The following is a 21,551-nucleotide window of genomic DNA, read 5'->3' on the forward strand; positions in this document are numbered from 1 at the left end:
CCGTGTCCACTCTAGAAGGCAGAGTCCTGGGCCCCAGGGGGTCGCGAGGACAGGGCGCCGGGACGGCGAAGTGGGTGCAGGGGCTCCAGCCCCCTCCCGTGCTCGGATCTGGGACTCACCTTGTAGCCCAGCACCAGCCCGTTGCGGTCGGCCTCTGGGACTTCGCTCCAGCGTACCAGCATGCTGCTGGAGGTGGTGGCCAGCACAGACACGTTGGTGGGGCCCGAGGACGGCACTGGGGGAGAAAGGAGCGGAGAGAAGCAGCTCAGGACCCAGAGTGGACCCCGCAGTGGAGGGGGTGGAGTGGGGTCTGAGGAGGGAAACGGGGCACGGTCCCCAAATAGCAAATTATTCCGCGACGATGATGCCTCTGGCTCCGGAGTGTCACAGATGCTGCTTCTGGCTTCAGATCAGCCTCCCCGTTATCCCCCCTCAGACTAACGTTAGGATGAGGCTGCATTTCCTGCCAGCGTAGCCGCGAGGGGTGGGGGAGGGGCTAGGGTGGGAAGGGAGCCATCATTTAAAGGGCGTTAGGAAAAAGCCACAGAGCTACCCGCCACACGTGGCTGCATGAGGGCTGCCTGTAGCCCGGGGGCACATGTTCTGTGGGTGTCCCCTTGCCAGGCCCCTATGAGCCGCTACTGCTTCTGGAATGTTCTGAGAGCTCACCCAACCCGTACCCTCTCCCCATCCCCCCACCTCCATCTTGGGGTCTCGCAGGCACTGCTGTGTGTCAGGGTTAAAAGTGGAGACACAGGGGGCTTCCCTGGTGGCGCAGTGGTTGAGAATCTGCCTGCCAATGCAGGGGACACGGGTTCGAGCCCTGGTCTGGGAAGATCCCACACGCCGCGGAGCAACTGGGCCCGTGAGCCACAACTACTGAGCCTGCGCGTCTGGAGCCTGTGCTCCGCAACAAGAGAGGCCACGATAGTGAGAGCCCCGCACACCGCGATGAAGAGTGGCCCCCACTTGCCACAACTAGAGAAAGCCCTCGCACAGAAACAAAGACACAACACAGCCAAAAAAAAAAAAAAAAAGTGGGGACGCAGAGGCGGGAAGCCCCTCCTGGGAACCTTTGGAAGCAGTGCTGGGAAGGTCAGGTCCTGGAAGGCACGGCCACACACACACACACACGGTGCTCTGCCAGACGCTGAGCACAAGTAGGAAAATGAGCCCAGGACACTTTCGCACAACAGCTCCAGCCTTTGAGCCCTTAGAAGGCCCTGAGGGCGGAGAGACAAAGGTGGGGGGGTATCCCCAGGCCGCAGGGAGGTGAGGCGGGTGGGGTGGCTGGCCTGAGGGGGCAGTACCTGACTCCCGGGTCCTGCCCATCACCATCTGGCTCCAGGGCCCGCTCCCGATGGCGTTGAAGGCCTGCACCTGCACGCGGTACTCCGTCCACTCCTCCAGGTCTTCGATGGTGTATTCCCGCTCCACGCGGTCTTGGACCACGTGGCTCAGCGTCTTGCCGTGGCCGTCCGCCCGGCTGTACTTGATCTTGTAGCCCACCGACTCGGGGTTCCCGTTGTATTCCATCTCTGGGAGAGGCTGCAGGAGGGCAGGGGAGGGAAAAGCAGTTGTGAGGCCAGGCCCACCTAGTGTATATGGAAGACCTGCCTGGCTCGTGCTGCCTCTTCCAGGGAGCCTTCGGGATTACCCAGCCCACTGTCCAGCCCGTCAGCACCCACGTGAGGTGCTCTCACCCCTGGGTGTGGCTTAGTTGTGTAACCCTGTGCTTCTGGCGGCCCCACCATCTCCCTGTCTCTCTACCCCGGGCTCAGAGAAGAGGCGGCATCCACTCTTCATTGCGTAGGTGACAAATTTATGACCCTGCCAGGGGAGTTGGCCCTGGTGAAGAGAGGCATAAAGGCTGTCTGTCCCACACTCAGCACCTTTGGCAGTGGCTGTCTGTGCCACTTAACTCCCTCGCTCAGCCTGCCAACATATACGTATTCAATTGCCTACAACACGCCTGGTCCCAGGTTGTGTCTGCCCTTGGAGAAGCGAGCATGTGAAGGCAGCAACTCAGGCATGGGTGGAGCTCCAGTCTCTGTCAGCAGGTCCTTCCATCCAGCACACCTCAGTCTCTCCCGCTGCACTTTCAGCCTCCTTCTTTTTGTTTGAGTCTCAGTGAAGAGAAAGAAGACAGCTTCATCTCCTGAGCCTATGATTAGGCTGGTGGGGCTGTGGTCACCGGCTCAAGGTCATCTGGATGAACTTGGGCAGTGCTGATAAGCAGTGGAGGTCTTTGTACACTGGGGGCAGCCTGGGATCTGAAGCAGGTGCGAGCTGAGGGCCCAGCCTTCAGATTCTCCTCTGAAGGTGGCAGGGCTGGAGCTGGGGCACCCTCAGCCCTCACCTGCCCCCATTCTGCCTCCCCAGAGGCTCCAACGAGCCCACCATCCACAGGCTCTGCACATTCTGACCTACTTTCTCCGGTTCCTCGGCCTCTGCTCACCGCCTACATCCCCCATCCCTCCTGCCAGCCCCCGCTCCTACAGACACTTAGTGAAGCAGACCAGAGACCATTAAGACAGCAATCAATGGGCCTGAGAGCTTCAGATGGGCCTCGAGCGCATGCTCTCCTACCTGCTAAGGAAAGGCAATGGGCCGTGCGCCATTAGGTGGGACCGGAGGGGCCCGGGGCCCTGCACAGCGCAACCACCGCCTTTTATTCCCCCTCCAGCTCCCACCCTACGTACCAGACTTTTTAGCCTTTTAGTATTTGGAAACCTTAACGTGAGATGCAGAAGGGACGCGGGGAGCAGCCTGGAGGGGAGCAGAGCTGAGGTGAGAAGCGGGGGATCGGGGAGGGGCGAACTGGGCCTGACGACAGCTCTGCCAGGTGCTGGTCCCAGCCGCCTGGGAGGGGCATCGTCATTCATAACTAGCGCTCGTCTGGGCTGATGGCCGTTAGCGCCTCCATCAGGCTGTCCAGGCAAGCGAAAGGCGCCAATGACTTTCTGGTAAATCCCAGCCCACAGCTCGGGGTTTTGCGAGTTGAGTTTGGGGCAACTAGTAAGACATCTTTAGTGGAAGCAAAAAAGAGTTGCGTGGCCGGAGGGGCCTGGTGAAGCGGAGACAGGCAGCTCCCCCTGAGGCTATCATTCCTGGATTCTCTAAGGAGCCGGGCTGTTCGGTGCTGGCCCCATGTCTGCTTGTCTAGGAGTTCCTCTTGGGTTGCTGCTTTGTGGCGTCTGCGCCGGGAAATGCAGTTCCAGGTGATGACCAGGGGGAGAAATGCTCTCTCCTGTTCCCCGGAAGATGGGCTGGCAGCGTGCTCAGGGGTTAGGGCGGTGGATCTTGGGGGCCAGACTCCCCGGGTTGGGATTCTGAGCCCTGCTGTTAACTAGGGGGAGTGGGGCGTCTTAGGCCAGTTATTCCACTTCTCTCTGCCTCCGTTTCCTCATCTGTAAAGTGGGGGCCAGAATCATTGTCACAGGCTCATGGAGAGGGTTCAAGGTCCAACTTTGATAGCACTCAGAACCCTGCCTGGCAGGAGGAGAAGCCCTCTGCACGTATTACTAACTCGTACAGGGTCACCGGGGTAATGACTCTCGACGCGGAACGCTGATCTGTGGGGACAGAGCCTAATGCCTCCCCGACCTCCCCCCTCAACCTCAGAAGCAACCCCTCACTCTCTGACTTGGTGGGTGAGACAACTTACATCCGAATCCCAGAACCACCCCTGAGAGCTGTGTGACTGTGGGTGAATTCCTAACCTCTCGGAGCCTCAGTTTTCTTAGCTGTAAATTGGGATAGTACCATGTCCTTTGCAGGATTACTGGGAGGATTAAATGGAAGAAAAAAAATGTAAAATGCTTGGCATGTGGTAATGCTCAATAAACAGTATTTTCGAGCTTCTTTTCACGTGGGGCATTTGTTCATTTGGCTATAAGACTGACGCTCAGAACAGAGAAGAGGCCTGGAGGTAATCCAGTGGATGCCTGCTTTGAGGCAGTGGCGCCTCTGCGGGGTGCTGAGGCCCGAGGAGACATCCCACCCCCGCCGCCCTCGTGGGACCCTCACCATCCAGCGGAGCCACAGGCTGGTCTCACTCGCCGTGCGCAGCGTCACGTTGGCCGGGGCCATGTCAGGGGGCGCCTGGAGGGTCTGGATCTTTCTGGAAGGCTGGCTGGGTGGGCTAGTGCCCACGATGTTCACTTGGCGCATGCGGAAGCTGAGATGGGCGGAGAGGGGTGAGCAAAATGGTGAGGGCAGGACCCCAGGGCCAAAGCCCGTCCCAGGCCGGGCAGCCCCCTCCCCTTCCTAACCCGTTACCTGTAGTAGGTGAAGGGGTTCAGGTCGGGCACCTCCATGGAGCGGGCGTCGGGCTCGTTGGGGAGCTGGTGAATCAGCAACCACTCCTCTCCCTCCCCGACCACGCCCACCTGAAAAGGGAGACACCCTTAGACCTGGCCAGCCTGCCGGGCTGAGATGGGGCTGCTCTGAGCCCCAGCTCCCGGGAGGTACAGCCCGGCCCAGGGAAGGTCTTGACACAAACCCCAGGGCTCACCCGGAGGGCACCACCGGGGGCCCCCAACTTTCCAGGCCCTTAAACAAGACTTCCAGTGTGACCCCGAGCCCTCCTGCATCGGAATCTCATGGGATGCTTATTATAAACCCACTCTTGGGCCCTGCCCTTGACCCAGCCAGTCAGAATCCCTGGGGGTGGTGCCCAGGAGTCTGCATATTTGTCAACAGTAAGCTTCCCAGGGAACTCTCCTGAACGCCCTGGCATGCTTCTTAAAACCCCAGCTTAAATCAAAATCAGAATTTCTGGGGGTGGGACCCAGGTGCTGGAACTTCCCCTGGTGCAGCCAAAGGTGAGACCCATGGGTGTAAAGGGCTGCAGGAAGCAGCTGGTTATTTCTCTAGGCTAGCCAGTCACCACCCTGACCAGAGGGGATGTGTGTGTGTGTGTGTGTGTGTGTGTGTGTGTGTGTGTGTGTGTGTGTGTGTGTGTGTGTGTGTGTGTACACAGGTGAGGTGGAGGTGGAACTGTGGGCATTTTTGGTGTATCTGACCTTCTGATAGTTGCATGTGAAACTCACACAGATTGAAACACACATGTGATTTGCTCTCAAGAGCAGGGGCGCCGCCAAGGCCGGGGAGCAGGCTGCCCAGGCTGTAGGGCTCTCCTCCGGCAGCTTTACCTGGGCCTCCACCAGCCAGCGGGAGATGGAGGTCTTCCCATCATAACCTGGCCTGAACTGCAAGGTCACGGAGCGGGGGCCGATGTTGGAAATGCCCAGGTTGGTGGGGGCTCCTGGGAGTTCTGGAAAAGGAAAACGGGGCAGGAAAGGAGTGAGAAGAAGGTCCTTCCACCTCCCACAGGACTCTCCAGGCACGGAGGGGGCTGTGTGTCGCACATTTCCTAGACACCTCGGAGGAGGAGCATGGCCGAGGCCTCAACCCACAACACAGCCTTCGGTCCCGCATCTACGGCTCACTGTGTTCAGACCAGGGACCGAGGTAGGCTCGGGGCTGACAGAACCCCCCAGGGCCAGGAAACAGGGGCTGGGCTTTCTGAATGAATCCTCCTCTCCATCTACACATAACCCGTTACAGCCCTCCCAAACCAATAATGGCTGAGGGAGGTTAGAAGGAGGGGTGAGGACAGGAGGAAGCCCCTGTATTCTTTTTTTTTTTTTAAATTATTAACTTTATTTTTTGGCTGTGTTGGGTCTTCGTTGCTGTGTGCGGGCTTTCTCCAGTTGCGGCGAGCGGGGGCTACTCTTCGTTGTGGTGCGCGGGCTTCTCATTGCGGTGGCTTCTCTTGTTGTGGAGCAGGGGCTCTAGGCACGCAGGCTTCAGTAATTGTGGCATGCAGGCTCAGTAGTTGTGGCTCGCGGGCTCTAGAGCACAGGCTCAGTAGTTGTGGCGCACGGGCTTAGTTGCTCCGTGGCATGTGGGATCTTCTAGGACCAGGGCTTGAACCTGTGTCCCCTACATTGGCAGGCAGATTCTTAACTGCTACACCACCAGGGAATTCCCGAAGCCCCTGTATTCTGACCAGGAACCTTGGCGTTCAGGGTGAACAGAAAGAGAACAGATTCCGGGGTCGGACTGTCTGAGTTGAAATCCAACTCCACTGCTTCTGATGCTGTGTGCCTTTGGGCAAGTTACCTAACCTTTCTGTGCCGCAGTGTCTTCCTCGGTAAAATGGAGATGATAATAATATTGCCTACCTCAGGGTTGTTGGGAGGGTTAAATGCACGGATGCACTGAGCTCTGGGCCAGGTGAGCACTACAATTTATCACTTGGGGTCAACTGAAGCTCAGGTATCTCAACCACCTCGGTGGGCAGGTTGAGGGATTCTGGCCACATCGCACAAGCATAGCCTTACAGACCCAGACAGGACCACGTGGCTATCCAGTGTGTCTCTCCATAGACACAGATGGGGAAACTGAGGCACAGAGGGGGATGCTTGACTTGCTCAGCGTCACAGAGCCTGGCAGAAGCGGGATGGGGGCCAAAGCTTGCTGTTTACACCGGAGGTGAGATTATTCTCACCCTGCTCTATCCCCTTCCCAACCAACATTTCCACTGGTTGGAATCCGTTTGGACCTTTTGGGTGACAGTGAGAATTCTTCCCCTGAATCATAGATACCATTGCTTGATGCAGAGCCTGGAGCAGGATGGGGGAGCAGAGGGAGGGGGCAGTGGCGGAAGGAGGCAAGGGTGGGGTTCTGCGGGGGCCTGGGCTCCCCTGAGAGTCAGGGGAGGAAGTGGCAGCAGCCCACACGGCCTCACCACCATGAGGATGCAGCCGGCCCTGGGAGGACCCGGGAACCCCAGACTCCAGGGAGGGGAGAGCTCTGTGGGAAGAAGCCAATCTTCCTGAAGAAGAAGGGGCCTCCACCCGAACAGGAGAACAAGAGGCCAGGAGTCCAGCGCTGGGAGCAGGCACCCACCTGGAGGCACCCCGGAGGAGATGGTTGAGGCGGACACCTGGCCCTGGCCCTTGGCGGTCATGGCGGCCACCTCGATGGTGTAGGTGGTGAGCGCCGTGAGGCCCGTGACGCGGTACTCCAGGGTGACGTTGGGCAGGTAGTGGGTCACGCGGGTGTTGGTCCGGTTATACTCCTCCCAGGAGATCCGATATCCTGGGGAGAGGCCCCAGGGTGGCGTGAGCTTGGCTGGGACCTTAACCTTCCGCCCTGCTTCTCACTTCCTTACTAGTCTGGCAGTTAGACACGCATTGGAAGGAGGGGGCCGAGGGAGGTGGGAGCATCGTGCCTGGGGCCCCGGGTGTAACCTGGGTGGGTGCCCCTCGTTGGGTGTGGATTGCAGGAGGGAGGGTGGGTCACTGTGGCTGAAGATCTGGGATGTGGCACAGAGCACAGGGGCTGAGAGCCTCCTCTGAGTCCTTTCTAAGAAAGAGTGGTCTGCTGGGAGGCTCTGGCTGAACACTAGGTCGAAGGCAGGGGGATGGACGGGAGGACCTTTGCCGCCCGTCTCACCCCTGGGTCAGCAATGCTGTGGCGCCTACCTGTGAGGATGCCGTTCTTCTCCCCGGGCTCTTGCCAGCTGACCTTCAGCGAGGTGTCCAGGATTTCACTGAAGCTCAGGTGTCCCACGGGCCCAGGCACTGTACCCAAAAGGGTCCCCCACCCACCCAATGCCAGTTAGAGCCGGAGAGAGACCACCGTCCGCAAGGGGTCCTGGGGCGCCCCCCGGCTCGAACACAGCAGCAGGGCCGCCCTGGGCCTGGAGCGCCCAGCCTGGCCCGCGGAGGGGGGTGGGGGCAGAGGGAGCCGGGGTTAGGGCGCTGCCTACCGTCCTCATGGGTGCGCGCCAGCTGCGGGGTGCTGCGAGGCCCGTCGCCGGGGGTGGTGAAGCACAGCACTGAGGTGAAGTACTCAGTGAACTTCTTCAGGCCCGACACAAAGCCCACGTGGATGCTGTCTTGAAAGTTAGGCCGGGCGGTCACCATGGTAACCTCCTCTTCCTGCTCGGGCTCCCAGGCCATCAGCTGCGGAGAGAGCAGCCACTCAAGCACGGCGGCAGCGAGCATGTGGTAGCAGAGGCCCAGCGCTTTCCCACAGGCTGGGCCAACGGACAGAGAGCGTCCAGGAGCCCAGCTTTCCTAGGGTCCCTCCTCCCAGGGAGGGGAGGCCGGGCGGATACCCACAGGCCACTGGAGCGTCTGTCCTCTGGGAGCTCACTTGGGTGTGCTGCTTCATTCGCTGAGTGATTTACTCGAAGCAAAAGGCACAGGGCGGGGCGGTGTCAGTGAGTCATCTCCCACTCGATTCCCACAGCAGCCCCACAGGGAGGTACTTGACCAAGACTGGATGCATAATTTGCAGGTCCAGTGCAAAATGCAAATGGAGGCCCCCTTGTTCAAAAATTAGGAAGAATTTCCAGAGACGGCAGCAGAGCATTTAACTGAACAGGGGTCCCTTCTAAGCGTGGAGCCCTGAACGCTTACACAGGCATGAAGCCAGTCTTGTTTTTTACAGATGAAGAAACAGGCTCAGAGAGGCTAAGTGACTTACAATATATCACACAGCTCCTGGGTAGCTGAGGGTCTTTGCTTCTACACCTGGGCTCCCATGCCTTTCTCTGCCTGGGCCGGGGCAGTTCCTCCTAAGAACTCCAGTATGTAGATAACTCTCTCTTTTAAACTCGTTCCAAGTTGGGATTTCAACTTTAACCATCCTCTAGAGGTGGAGCGTCGGCAAGAAAACCCCGTCTGGAAATTCAGCATCACTTTTCCTCTAATCTCCGCTCTACATATCCCAGCCATAACTGCATAAACTCCCCACCTCCCCTTCCTGCCTCTTTTTTTAAAAATTGAAGAATAAAATTGATTTACAGTGTTGTGTTAATTTCTGCTGTACAGCAAAGTGATTCAGTTATACACATATATACATTCTTTTTTTTAATATTCTTTTCCATATGGTTTATCACAGGATAGCGAATATAGTTCCCTGTGCTATACAGTAGGACCTTGTTGTTTATCCATCCTGTATGTAATACTTTGCATCTGCTAACCCCAAACTCCCAATCCATCCTTCCCCCAGCCCTCTCCCCCTTGGCAACCACAAGTCTGTTCTCTATGTCTGCGAGTCTGTTTCTGTTTCGTAGACAACTTCATTTGTGTCGTATTTTAGATTCCACATGTGAGTGATACCAGAGGGTGTTTGTCTTTCTCTGTCTGACTTAGTTCACTTAGTAGGAGCATGTCTAGTTGCATCCGTATTGCTGCACCTTCCTGCTGCTACTTGATCTCCTGCCCCACACTCCTGTTTTCTGGGCCCTTCCTCTGTCTCTAACAATGACAGCTGGTCTCAGAGATGTCCTCAATTATTTGAAGTTGATTAAATAGCAGTTAATGGTGAAAAGCAACGCTGGATGAGTTTTAATAAGCCTGGGTATTTACAGACATAAAACAATACCACGCCAATGTCTCCTGATTAACTCACGCCCGTAACAATGCTTCATCTCCTCCTTTTCATGGCCGTGTGTTTATAAGGGATGTTTGGAAATTTAATTGGTATTGTGAAAAGATAGCCTATAGCAAGTTAATTAGATACCAATTAGACCCTAAAAATACTAATCAGAAATACTAAGTGGCATTTAATAAGTAGGTTAAATACCCTCCTTATTTCGGTTATCTTGTTTCATAGCAATTAAATTGCTGAACTTCGTTGGAGTATATTAAGAAACAAGTTTGATGTTTTAATTCACTTTAATCATGTAAATTCGAATTAATTACACCATTAGAATTAATTGTGTGGTGCATTCTCCAGTAAGTGCAAAATCTGGGTAAATATTATTTTTTCGGGTTTAGGCCAATTGTGATCACTACTATTTAAAAAAATGAGGGACACAGAATGTCTTGACAGGTACCTTAAAGCAAATTCACAGGGAATTGTCTTCAGATACGACAAAGGAGATGGGTACAGGGTGATGGCAGTGCGGTTGGGGGGAGTCGTGACCACAGCACCGTCCTCCAGGTCCAGGCCCAGAGCCCAAGACGGAGGCAGGACAGGGGTTGCTTCAAAATGTTTACTCTGGGATGTGAGCCACTTGTCCTGTAGCTGCATCCAAAGAGGAGGAGGCTAAGGGTTAAGCGGCCTCTCCCTCAGGGCCAGGAAGACAACAGAATTGTCTTCTGCACCTTCTATTGCCTCCAAGGGGTTGGGCTCTGGGCAGCCATGGGGCGGAGGCTGTGCTCCACGCACGCACCGGGCTCTGGTCCCACGAGCCCTTCCTGTGTGCCTGGCACTGGGTTAAGCCCATCACGGACCAGTCCCGTTTCACCATCACAATGAGGATGACATGCGAATCACTGTCCTGTGCTGCTACAAAAAGGAAACCAAGGTTCAGGAAGGTTGAGGACTGGTCAGTGCACAGGGGACCTCCAGGAGCTGGCTTCAGATTTGTGGACCTGAGACCTCTGATGCAGCCCTCTATCTGCCGAGGTACACACAGCTGCCAGGTGAGGGTTGGGGGTTCTCCACGCCTGCTCTTGTTACCGGGGGTCAGCGCTGATTTACTTCATTACGTCCTTGGTCTTGAATTCTAAGCAGACTGGGCTGCCCTGAGCATGGCTGGGGTGTGTGGGTGAGTGTGCTTGCGGGGGGACTTCAGATCTAGATGCTGGGACAGGCAACTCCACCTTAGACAGCAGAGGCCCAGGGGGTCAACCCTGTAACTGAAAGGTGTGTGTGTGTGTGTGTGTGTGTGTGTGTGTGTGTGTGTGTGTGTGTGTGTGTGTGTGTGTGATGGTGGGGGGGCCAAGGTGCAGAATGTGCAGCCAAAGCCGAGAGAAAGGATGACAGAGCACAGCTTTGTCATTTACTGTGTGACCCTGGGAAAATCACTCAACCTCTCTGAGCCTCAGGCTATTACAGGAGACAGTATTAGCTACCTCAATGGTTGTAGAGAAAAGGGCTGAACTGATGTGCCTCCTATTTCTGATGGAGGCAGTACATCGCGGGCTCGAGAGTCTAGGAGAGTATAACCTGCTAGATTCTGGAGTTAAAAACAAGTAGGGGAAATTCTCTTTTTCACCCTCCCTTTGTCTTTCCCTCTACTTTTCTATCCCTTTGCATTTGCACGGATTCGCGCAAAGCATCCTGGAAGGATATGTAAGAAATTAACAACAGTGGTTCCCTGGAGTGCGGAGAATTTCAAGGTTGGGGGCGGATAGAACCAGGCAGATGAGGGACTGGGGTGGCATGGAGTGAGATGGAGGATGTCTGCTATAAGTTTATCTTTTTACATTTGTTGGTTTTTGAATTGTGTAAATATATTCCCGGTTAAAAATTAAATTAAAAAATTAAAAAAATAATGGGGGCGATTTGGCAATAGCAGCAAAATTAGACACATTTAACCTTTTGCCCTAGCAATCTCATTTCTAAGAATCTATTCCAGAGTTATATGTGACAGTATGAAAAAATGTATGTGCAAAACTATTCACTGCAGAAATGTTTGTTATAGTAAAAGACTGGAAACAACCAAAATGTCATCACTAGGGAGCTGGCTGACTAAACAATGGTAGATCCACATAATGGAACACAATACAGATTTTTCAAAAAGGGACAAGGAATATCTCTATATACTCCTACAGAGAGATCTCCAGGATACAATATAAATAAAAAAGCAAAATGGAGAAAGTATGTAGAGTACACTGTCATTTATCTAAAAAGGCGAGGATACACATTTATACATGCATGCCTTTGTTTATGTTAAAGACATGGAAGGGAAAACCGAACCAAAGCAACAAACAAAAAGAAATCACTTCTCTTGGGAAGGAAGAGGACCAGAATTCAGGCTGATTTTTTCTGAATTAACTTTGCTTTGTAGATTTAACCTTGCAACCATGTAAATAAGCTACATAATTATAGAATAAAATTAAATAAAAAAATCAATCCCTAAAAATCGAAACCCAAATGAAACAAATGAACCTCACAGTGTATTGAACTGTAGCAAAATTACACAGAAAGAAACCATTTCAGAGACTTTGTAGCACAGAAAGGGGGGGACTGTATCCCTGGTGGGATACATCCTAAGAACTACAGATAATCTGAAACTATTTTCAGTAATCACAGTGTTGATATTGATGTTCTGAAACTGTTGTGGGTATTTGTGGGATCAAGTAGGTGAGTGATTCTGTTGCTGTGGAAGAAACTAGATTTTCAGAATGGAGAAAAGAGAGACAAAAGAAAGACCAATGAGATTATTTTTAAAATGTTAGAGTCCTGAAATTGAATTGGAAGTATCGGTATGTGTTTTATCTTTAAAAAAAGTATTTCTGAGTTGCCCATTCACAGGGCCTTGAAACAACAACCAGTGCTAGAATCAGGAGCAACCCCAGTGCCCAGATTTTGGTGTCTAACTATCATTAGAAGAAACAAGGGCTCCTTGATGACGTGGCTGATCCCAGGCACAGGGCAGGAAAAGGAGCTAGCTTGGGCCACCCTGTCACACCAGATAGCAAGGAAGCTATCAAAGACTCCTGGGGCCACATCAAAAGGACTCACCAACTTGAAGAGGTGGGTGATGGGTCAGTTTGGCATCAATAAGAGTAATAATGGCAGTGGATTGAGACATATCAGACGTATTAAAAATCCTTAAGGACATAATAATACTAACAAAAACAAAACAAAAAGATGCCTCCCTCTGCCCCCATCCAAACTCACCTGTCACCTTAGAAGATGCTAAGGAACCAATTCTGAAAATTGTTAAGTCGTGGAAAAGAACTGAGCATTTACCATGCTTTTCCTAGATGAACTAACTCTTCAGGTAACCAAAAAGTTGTTCACGGAAAAATTCGTTTTGGGGGAAAGTATTTCAGCTCATAAATCAAGAAGAAATCATAATATTCAAGTATCCTCATTTTGATTCTTGAATACATTTCATACCCTCAAGTATCCCCTATTGAGATAATAGAGCACACAAGGGTGGTCAATGGTCACCACATCCTAGTAAGAGAGACAGGCAGACTCTGTGCCTTCTAATGAAAATGCACAGCACCATCTAGGAAGTAATATTTTGAAAAAAAAATCATCAAATCTGAATATGATCAAGCCTCTAGTTCTAAATTCAAATTTACTGCAAATATAGTGTTCAGAGGAATATATTAAATAACCCCACAGGGATGAAGTCAGCAAATCCAGGCTGTGGAAAACTCTATAGGACAAATGACTAAGTTTCTTTACTAAATAAATTAAAAGGAAGAGAGAGCGAGAGAGAGAAAGGAGAGAGAGAATCTGTAGATCAACTGAGACCTAGAAAACTTCAACCAATTGCAATTGTGTGGCTTTCATTTGGACCCTGAGGCAAATAAACCAACCAGTAAAAGAAATGACGTGGCAACTGGGGAAATTTGAACGCTAACCGGGGGTATCTGATGCTATTAAGGGGACTGTTGATATTTTAAGGCACCATAATGAGAATGTGATTATTGTGGTTAGGTTTTAAGTAGAGACTTTATCTATAATATTTCTCTGCAGAAATATTTATGGATGAAAGGATACAATACCTGGGATTTCCTTACAAATATTCTAGGGGAGAAGCAGAGGGCTGGAAAATAGAGGGAACACATTGGGCCATGAGTTGGTAACTGTCGAAGCCAGGGTGCATTATGGTTTTATCAAGTCATCTTAGTCGCCTCACTACTTTTGTAGATGTTTGAAATTGTTCACAATTCAAAGGGGAAAAAAAGGTCCCTTCTCACTGGAAGGATGGAAGGGACAAACACTGCTTTTTTTCCCTCCCTGTGATACTGAAGGCCAAAGGAGCAAGAAACAAAATGCCCACTTGTATCCATTTATACTTAGAAAAAATCAAGTTATAGTTGTTATTTTACAATTAAATCATAGTACACTTTCTTTTTAATGCAAGACAAGGTGCAGGCTCTGGAGTTTGAAGCCAAGCTTTGCAGTTACTCTGACTGTGAACAAGTCACTTGCCCTCATGCTTCAGTTTCCTCCTCTGTAAAATGGGGTGATGATAACAAGCCTTCCTTTGTAGGGTTCTTGTGCAGCATGCATGAGCCAAGAATGTGAGGGAAGCCCAGACATCCTGCCTGGCATGTAGAAAGTGCCCTGTAAGCGTGAGCTCTTCTTAAGCACCAGTCTCTATGCTCAAGCTATCTGGACAATTCATTTCTGCTGACTTTCTTGGAACAGTTACAGGGCGCTGGGCACAGACTGGACCTGGGAATCAGGTGGGCTTCTGCAGCTTCCTCTGGCTCTGGGTCATAATGGGTCGTTGCCCTAATTGTCCCGGCCACTAAGCTGGTCTCCTTGGCCCTCTGGGAGCCATTTGCCTTAGGAGTTTGCAGCCCAGGCCTCCCCAAGGTGGCAGGAAACTTAGAATCGGCAGCAAGAAGCTAGTCGTTCCCAGCTCAGCTCCTCTGCACGATGCGAGCCTCCCCCTTCCCTCCACTGCCTCCCCCCAGAGTCCCAATTAGGAGGTTTCTCCAGCCAGTCGGCACTACCAGCGAGCAGCTACAGCCCTGGTCCAGGGAGGCCCCGCTCAGCCTCGGTGATGCACTTTCCTGGAAGCGAGATGGCTGCGGCTGGGGTGTATCGGGATCTGGACCCTCCCTCCTGTACTTGAAACACCAGCAGAAAATTCCCTTGGTGATTTAATCTCAGCCCCTTCCTGCCCAGCCATCCCCACCTTGCAGCAGCAAAGGCTAAGGCTGCTAGTCCTAGAAATGGTCCTTGCTGTCACACACGGGTGGTGTGGGGATCTTCTGGAAGTATCTGAGGTCACCTCGAGGCCACCAGAGCCCGCGGTTCTCTGCCCTTCATGGCTGGCTTCCTGGTGACATGCCTCTCACATCTGGAGGGAGCCCACTGCATCCTCCCACCCGCCCCACTCAGCGGGGCAAAGCTGTAAAACACGGCGTGGACCACACGCTCTGTAATCTGCCATCTCCCATTCTCTTAGGGAAGGTCAGCTCCTCGTGGGGTGAGAGGAGAGACCCAGGAGTGGCTGCCAGCAGGGGATAGTTGAGAAGTCCCGACTTGCAGCACAGTTCCAATTATAGCAAATTTACTACCATCACCATCACCACCGCTGCTAGTGCTTTTTTTCATGGCTGAATTGTTTCCCCTCCAATTTTTACGTGGAAGCCCTAACCCCCAGGACCTCAGAATGTGACTGTGTTTGGAGATAGCCTTTAAAGAGGTAATTAAGTTAAAATGAGGTCCTTAGTGGGGGCCCTCATCCAATAGAACTGGCGTCCTTCTAAGAAGCGGAAATCTGGACACAGACACACAGAGGAAAGACGTGTGAGGACACAGAGGAGGCGGCCGTCTACGTGCCAAGAAGAGACGCCTCAAAAGGAACCAGCCCTATCAGCACCTTGATCTTGGACTTCTGGCCCCCAGAACTGTGACGAAATACATTTCTGCTGTTTAAGCCGCCCGGTCTGTGATACTCTGTGAGGGCAGCCTGAGCAACGAATCCATTTCCACTACTACTGCTACCGTTTTCTGAATGCTTGTTATGTGCTCGTCAACTGCTCAAAAAATTACAGATATTCTCATTTAATCCTCACGCAATCCTAAGGAACAGAAACTATCATCATCTTCGTGTGCGAATGAGGAAACAGGATGTCTCTTGGTTCCCCAGCGGCCAGAACAGTGCCTATGGTTGGGCTCAATCAACACTTATTGAAGGAAGGATGCTCAGACGGTCTATAGGACTTGTCCAGGGACCCGGCCAGCGGCAGAGCCAGGACTTTAATCTAAGCTCTCTGAGTCCTAGCCCTGCCCTTAAACACACAGTGTAGGGTCAAGTACAGACCGAGGACAAATGACCCTGCAGAGTGCCCATTAGCCCATGGCTTGGGAGTAGGAAGTACATTCTGGATTTTTCTGATGGGGCCATGGCTATGTGGGGGTCCTGAGCCTGAAGCAAACCTGGTTTTGTTTATACGGCAGGCTCATCGAGACTGACTGCTCCATGCACTGGGTCACAGCCAGGCCAGCGCCCGTACTCCCCGCGGCCTGCACGTGGACCTGGGGGAGCCCGCATGCCCCTTGCCTTGATCATGTGTCCTCTGCTTGGCTTGAACCAATGATTTCAGAGACAGCGGGGTCTCCCTCCTCCCCCTCCCTCGCCTTCTCCCTGCCTCTGCGGCCTGCGTCCTCCTTCCGAGAATCTCCAGGCTTCCTCTCAGGACAAGGAGAGGCCTTATGTACCTTGTAGCCCTGGTTGATGCCATTGATGAACTGAGGGCTGGGGGCATTCCAGGTGAAGCGGATGGTCGTGGAGTTGGTGGCTTCTGCGTGCACGTTGCCCGGAGGGACCGTGGGGACTGAAGGAGAGCAGAGAGGTAGGGGTGTGGGTGGAGGGGGCACAGTCTGACTGTCTGGCCCGGTTAAGCAGAGAAAACACATGAGGTCTGCAGACACTGCTTTACACCCCTCCCCCCAGCTCCTCCCCTGCTGCTATGGAGACTTCAGATGCCCTCTTTCTGTAGATTAGTTTGGGCTTAATAAAACCGGTCTGGTCCATTTCACAGGGTACCCACAAATAAAAGTGATGGATCTGAAAATGCTCAGGGTGGTTTTTAGGTACAACGCTAAATGTAAGCTGTTTCATGATCCAGTTAATGGGAAACTTTGCAGAAGGTCCCTGTAACCCCGAAGCCTCTGCCTTCATCACACCCACCCCAACCTCTTCATCTTTCCCTCCGTCCTCCCACCCTACGGGGTAGCTGGGCACAGCATGCGACAGCCTGGGACTGGATAAAACAGGTGACACGGTTGAGGCAGTCAGGACTGGACAGTCAGGACCCAACAGGCACGGAGAGGGGGAAGCACCAGCTCCTCCACGGCCACTGTCCCCACCCACCTCCCTGCAGTGTCCACTCGGTGACTTTGCTGCTGTAGACACCCAGTCCGGCGCTGTTGTAGGCGGCCACCTCGATCTCGTAGTTGGTCCAGATGATGAGGTCCTCCAGCAGCAGGTTGTTGACATCAGCATCTGTGATGTTCTTAAACTGGTACCCGACAGGCAGCCCGGCCAGGCAGTACCTGAGGGGCGAAAGCCAGGATGCCATGGATTGGAATCAGCCTGCTTGTCCTCGTGCCCAGGAAGCTGTCTGTGATGGTGGAAACCCACATCCATGCTGTCCAACATGGGACCTGCTGGCACTTGTGGTTGTTGGGCACCTGAAACGTGCTTAGTGTAACTGAGGAACTAACTACGTTTGTCATTTAATCTACTTTTTTATTAATTTAAATGGCTGCAAGTGACCAGCGGCTACCCCACGGGATAACACAAGTCCAGGGGATGTGTCTGGACTCTTCTTTTTGATGGGGGAGGAGGACATTGGTAGGATGGCTAGCCAGGGATGCTGAGAGTTCCTGGGAAGATCTCACTGGTCTAGCTTTGAGGGGTCGCTGATCAGAGAGTGGTCTCCAAAGGTTGGGCTCATTTTCTTTCTCCTTCTAGGAGAATGGCTCCCTCTTTTGACAGCCATTCACTGAGGTGGAAAGAAAAAAACCTGAGGCTATATACTCTACCAAGTTCCACCTTCCACTGGAGAAAAGAATGCAGGGTAATAAAGAAATGGGATACGTACAGGCAAATTTTGGAGGATGGATAGCTCATAGGAGAACAACAATGTGCACACACTTTAACGTCTAACTATTGGGAAATCAGAGGCCCCAGATTATTTTGATGCTTCACAAAACCCCATAGCAGTGGTTCTCAAATCCTTAGTGTGCATTAAAGACACCTGCAAAACCTGTTGAAACACAGATTGCTGGGCTTACCCCAAAGTTTCCCATTCCGTAGGTCAGGGGTGGGACTTGAGAATTTGCATTCCTATCAAGTTCTCAAGTGATGCCGATGTTGCTGGCCCAGGGACCACACTTTGAGAACCACTGCCCTTTAGGATTCACCAAAAATCCCACGACGAAATTAACCGATAACGGAGCAGCCAAACGAACAGTAACTTCTTCCAAAATTTGGGAATTCCAGTGCTGTGAGTGTACTCATTCAGGAAAGAGACATGTGAAGTTGCCTAGCATCTTGCAACCAGCCAGAGTTCAGAATATTGACACAAGTTCTCAGAAGTTTCAAGTAACAGGCTACTTTTCTTTTATGAATACCAAATTTTAGTAACAACTTAATAATACACTTTCAGGTTACCAGTGAAGCACCCACAGTCAAATGTAAAAATAAAAGGCTATATAACTGGGCTTCATTTGGCAGTAGGGACCAAAGACAGGACTTCCACTTTTAACCAGTTCTTGGCCTAGTAATTTGTCCACTCATTGCCTGTCCTGGGGAAATCTGGCCTGCTAGAATATTCTTGGTTTCCCAGGTGGTTGGTCCCCTGGATAGTTATGTGTCTTGCAGCCCTATTCCTATGTAGCCCTGATATCTGGCAGACTTGCCATCCGTACAGCCTTAAGGAGGCTACATTGTATCTCCTCTCTAACCATTCCTATTGGTTTCCAAGGCTCTCACTGCTGGAAGTTCTTCTAGATGTCTAACTTCAATCCTTCCTACTGCAGTGTAGGCATTTCTTGTTGCCTGGTCCTTGTTGATGAAGAAGGACCTGCCATGAATCTGCTGTTTTCCAATCCACTCCCTGACCCTCCCTCATCTCTTTCCTCTTGAGTCTGGGCGGCCCCTCCTTTCCCCGGTGCGGACGCCTACCTGATGATGTAGCCCTTAAGGATGCCATTCTGGTGGCTCTCGGGAGGTGGCTGCCACTGGATCATGATGGATTGGTTGGTCCGGCCGCTGGCGATGACATTCTGTGGAGGGGCCGTGGGGGGCTCCTCAGGAAGGGAGACCCTGGATAGGAAAACACCAAGAATGGGCAGGGCTTTTCACTCCTAGTCTCCACGGTAAATACAGGAGTTTAACGGGATATGAAGAGGCCCCACCCTGCTCTGTCCCTGGATGACTCTGCACAATTGCTGTGTGCTTTTGGGCTAGTCAATTAACCTCTCTGAGCTTGCTTCTTGACCTGTAAAAGCAGTATCATAAAGTCCACTTGCCTGCTTTATGAGTGGTTGAAGCACTTCACTTTATGAAGTGGTTCCGTCACTCGGTCCTGACGGAAGGGAGTATTAGGTGGCTGAAGCTCGAATGACACAATGTATATGGAAGTCTTTTTAAAACACTGTAAAGCACCAGATATGTGTACTTTCTGTGCGGTTGAGGGACACAGGCCTTGGTTTCCCATTTGTCAAAGAAGCTGCTGTCGGGGTTGATGACGTCATGAGTGTTCAAGTATTTTAGGAGCAGGAGTGTCAAATACTCACCTCCCAGTTACCAGCTGGTGGTGAACTTGAACCGGGCTTCCTTTACGAACCAGCTGAGCCCAGGCAGGGGTAGGGCAGGCCGGGTAGGGGTGGCGGGGTGTGTGGGTGAGAGTTTGAGCATCCCCCCACCCCCCGAAGCCCGGTGCTACTGCATTTCTTTCTCTGGCATGGCCAGGGGACACAGCATTCCACCTCTGTATTTTTCACATAAATGACATGCATCCACTAACAACAAAAGTTGATTATTTTTGATGGATGTCTTTCCCGTTTTGTTTACGTTTTTGTTTCCTGATGGATAGCTTTTCCAAAACATCCTGCACCCTCCCATGGCTTTGTAAAGCCTAAAGTGAGGGTAATTTAACCTTTTTCTTGCTGACTCAGGACGATTCATTAGGAAGATGAATCAGCATTACAGAGGGAAGCCCAAAGGACTGGAGAAGTTATAGGATGGTTTCCCTACACTTCGAGGCCTCTTGTTATTGGGATTTCGTAGCTCTGAAGGATTGGGGCTATGTCCTTTTTTTTCCCCTGCACCACCTCTCGTGGTCCAAACATGGCCTGGCACATAGTAGGTGCTCAGTGAACAGTGAATGAATAAATTCTCCTATAACCGCTCTCCATGCCAGGCTGTTAGCTGTCACTTCTTCCTCCTGTTAGAGTGTCACAGCCCCTGTGGCATCCCCCTAGTAAAAGCCAAAGGGATTCAAGCTTATTGGAACTGTGGGGAAACCACAATGATTGATTTAACCCAGTGGGGGGTCTGTGTACACACCAAAGATCATCTTTGAAAAAGCAAAGTGCATTCTTGGCTCCCTTAGCAAACACTATGATGGTTTATTTCTGGGCTCTCAATTCTGTTCCATTGGTCTATGTGTCTATTTTTTTTTTTTTTTTGGCTGCACCACGCAGCTTGCAGGATCTCAGTTCACCAACCAGGGATTGAACCCAGGCCACAGCAATGAAAGTGCTGAGTCCTAACCACTGGACTGCCAGGGAATTGCCTATGTGTGTATTTTTATGAGTAGCATACTGTTTGGTTACTATAACTTTGTAGTATAGTTGGGAATCAGGAAGTGTGGTGCCTCTCGCTTTGTTCTTTGTTCTCAGGATTGCTTTGGCTATTTGGGGTCTTTTGTGGCTCTATACAAATTTTATAATTGTTTTTTACTATTTCTGTGAAAAACGCCATTGGAATTGTGATAGGGATTGCATCGAATCAATGGATGGCTTTGGGCGATATGGACATTCTAACAATATTAACTCTTCTCAATGGGAAAAGGACAGTCTCTTCAATAAATGATGTTGGGAAAACTGGATAACCATATGCAGAAGAAGGTAATTGGACCTCTATTTTACACCACTCCCAAAAATGAACTCGAAATGGATTAAAGACGAACTTAAGACCTGAAACTATAAAACTCCTAGAATAAAACATAGGGGAAGAGCTCCTTGATGCTGGTCTTGGCAGTAATTTCCTGGATATGACACCAAAAGGACAAGCGACAAAAGCAAAAATAAATCAAAGCGGGACTATATCAAACTAAAAAGCTTCTGCACAGAAAAAGAAACAACAAAATGAAAAGGCAACATATGGAATGGAAGAAAATATCTGCAAACCATATATCTGATAAGGGGTTAATATCCAAAATATATAAAGAACTCATACAACTCAACAGCAAAAAACTAAATAATCTGATCAAAAAATGGGCAAATGAGCTGCATAGGCATTTTTCCAAAGAAGACATAAAAATGGCCAACAGGTCAATGAAAAGGTGCTCAACGTCACTAACCATCAGGGAAATGCAAATCAAAACCACAGTGAGATATTACCTTACACCCATCAGAATGACTATTATCAAAAAGACAACAAATAACAAGCGTTGGTGAGGATGTGGATAAAAGGGACCCCTCATGCACTGTTGGTGTGAGTAAAAATTGGTATGGGGACTATGGGAAACAGTATGGAGGTTCTCCCCCCAAATTGGAAATAGAACTACCATGTGATCCAGCTACCCCACTTCTGGGTATATATCCACCCCAAAGAAATGAAAACAGGATCTCGAAGACATATCTGCACCCCCGTGTTCACGGCAGCATTATTCACAATAGCCAAGATATGGAAACACCCTAAGTGTCCATCAACAAATAAATGGATAAAGAAGATGTAACACAGCTATACAATGAAATATTTTCCAGCCATGAGAAAGAAAGAAATTCTGCCATTTGCAAAAACATGGATGGACCAGCAGGGTATTATGCTAAGTGAAATAAGTCAGACAGAGAAA

At 51.1% G+C, this 21,551-nt stretch overlaps 1 protein-coding gene across 1 annotated transcript in view; it reads right to left on the reverse strand.

The window, feature by feature from the left end:
• SDK2 (sidekick cell adhesion molecule 2) overlaps positions 1-21,551 on the reverse strand; it is a 272,507-nt gene that overhangs the window by 56,279 nt on the left and 194,677 nt on the right. Inside the window, exons 16-26 of the mRNA XM_082439834.1 lie at positions 18,653-18,793; positions 16,835-17,016; positions 16,180-16,295; positions 7,784-7,979; positions 7,497-7,595; positions 6,919-7,110; positions 5,157-5,278; positions 4,282-4,391; positions 4,030-4,180; positions 1,311-1,548; positions 120-235 (exon numbers count right to left, since the gene is read on the reverse strand). Of these exons, the coding sequence (XP_082295960.1) occupies positions 120-235; positions 1,311-1,548; positions 4,030-4,180; positions 4,282-4,391; positions 5,157-5,278; positions 6,919-7,110; positions 7,497-7,595; positions 7,784-7,979; positions 16,180-16,295; positions 16,835-17,016; positions 18,653-18,793 (1,663 nt within the window). The remainder of the gene's footprint in view (positions 1-119; positions 236-1,310; positions 1,549-4,029; positions 4,181-4,281; positions 4,392-5,156; positions 5,279-6,918; positions 7,111-7,496; positions 7,596-7,783; positions 7,980-16,179; positions 16,296-16,834; positions 17,017-18,652; positions 18,794-21,551) is intronic.

This window comes from Balaenoptera physalus (genome assembly GCF_965194825.1).
Source record: "Balaenoptera physalus genome assembly, chromosome: 20".
NCBI classification, from domain to species: domain Eukaryota; kingdom Metazoa; phylum Chordata; class Mammalia; order Artiodactyla; family Balaenopteridae; genus Balaenoptera; species Balaenoptera physalus.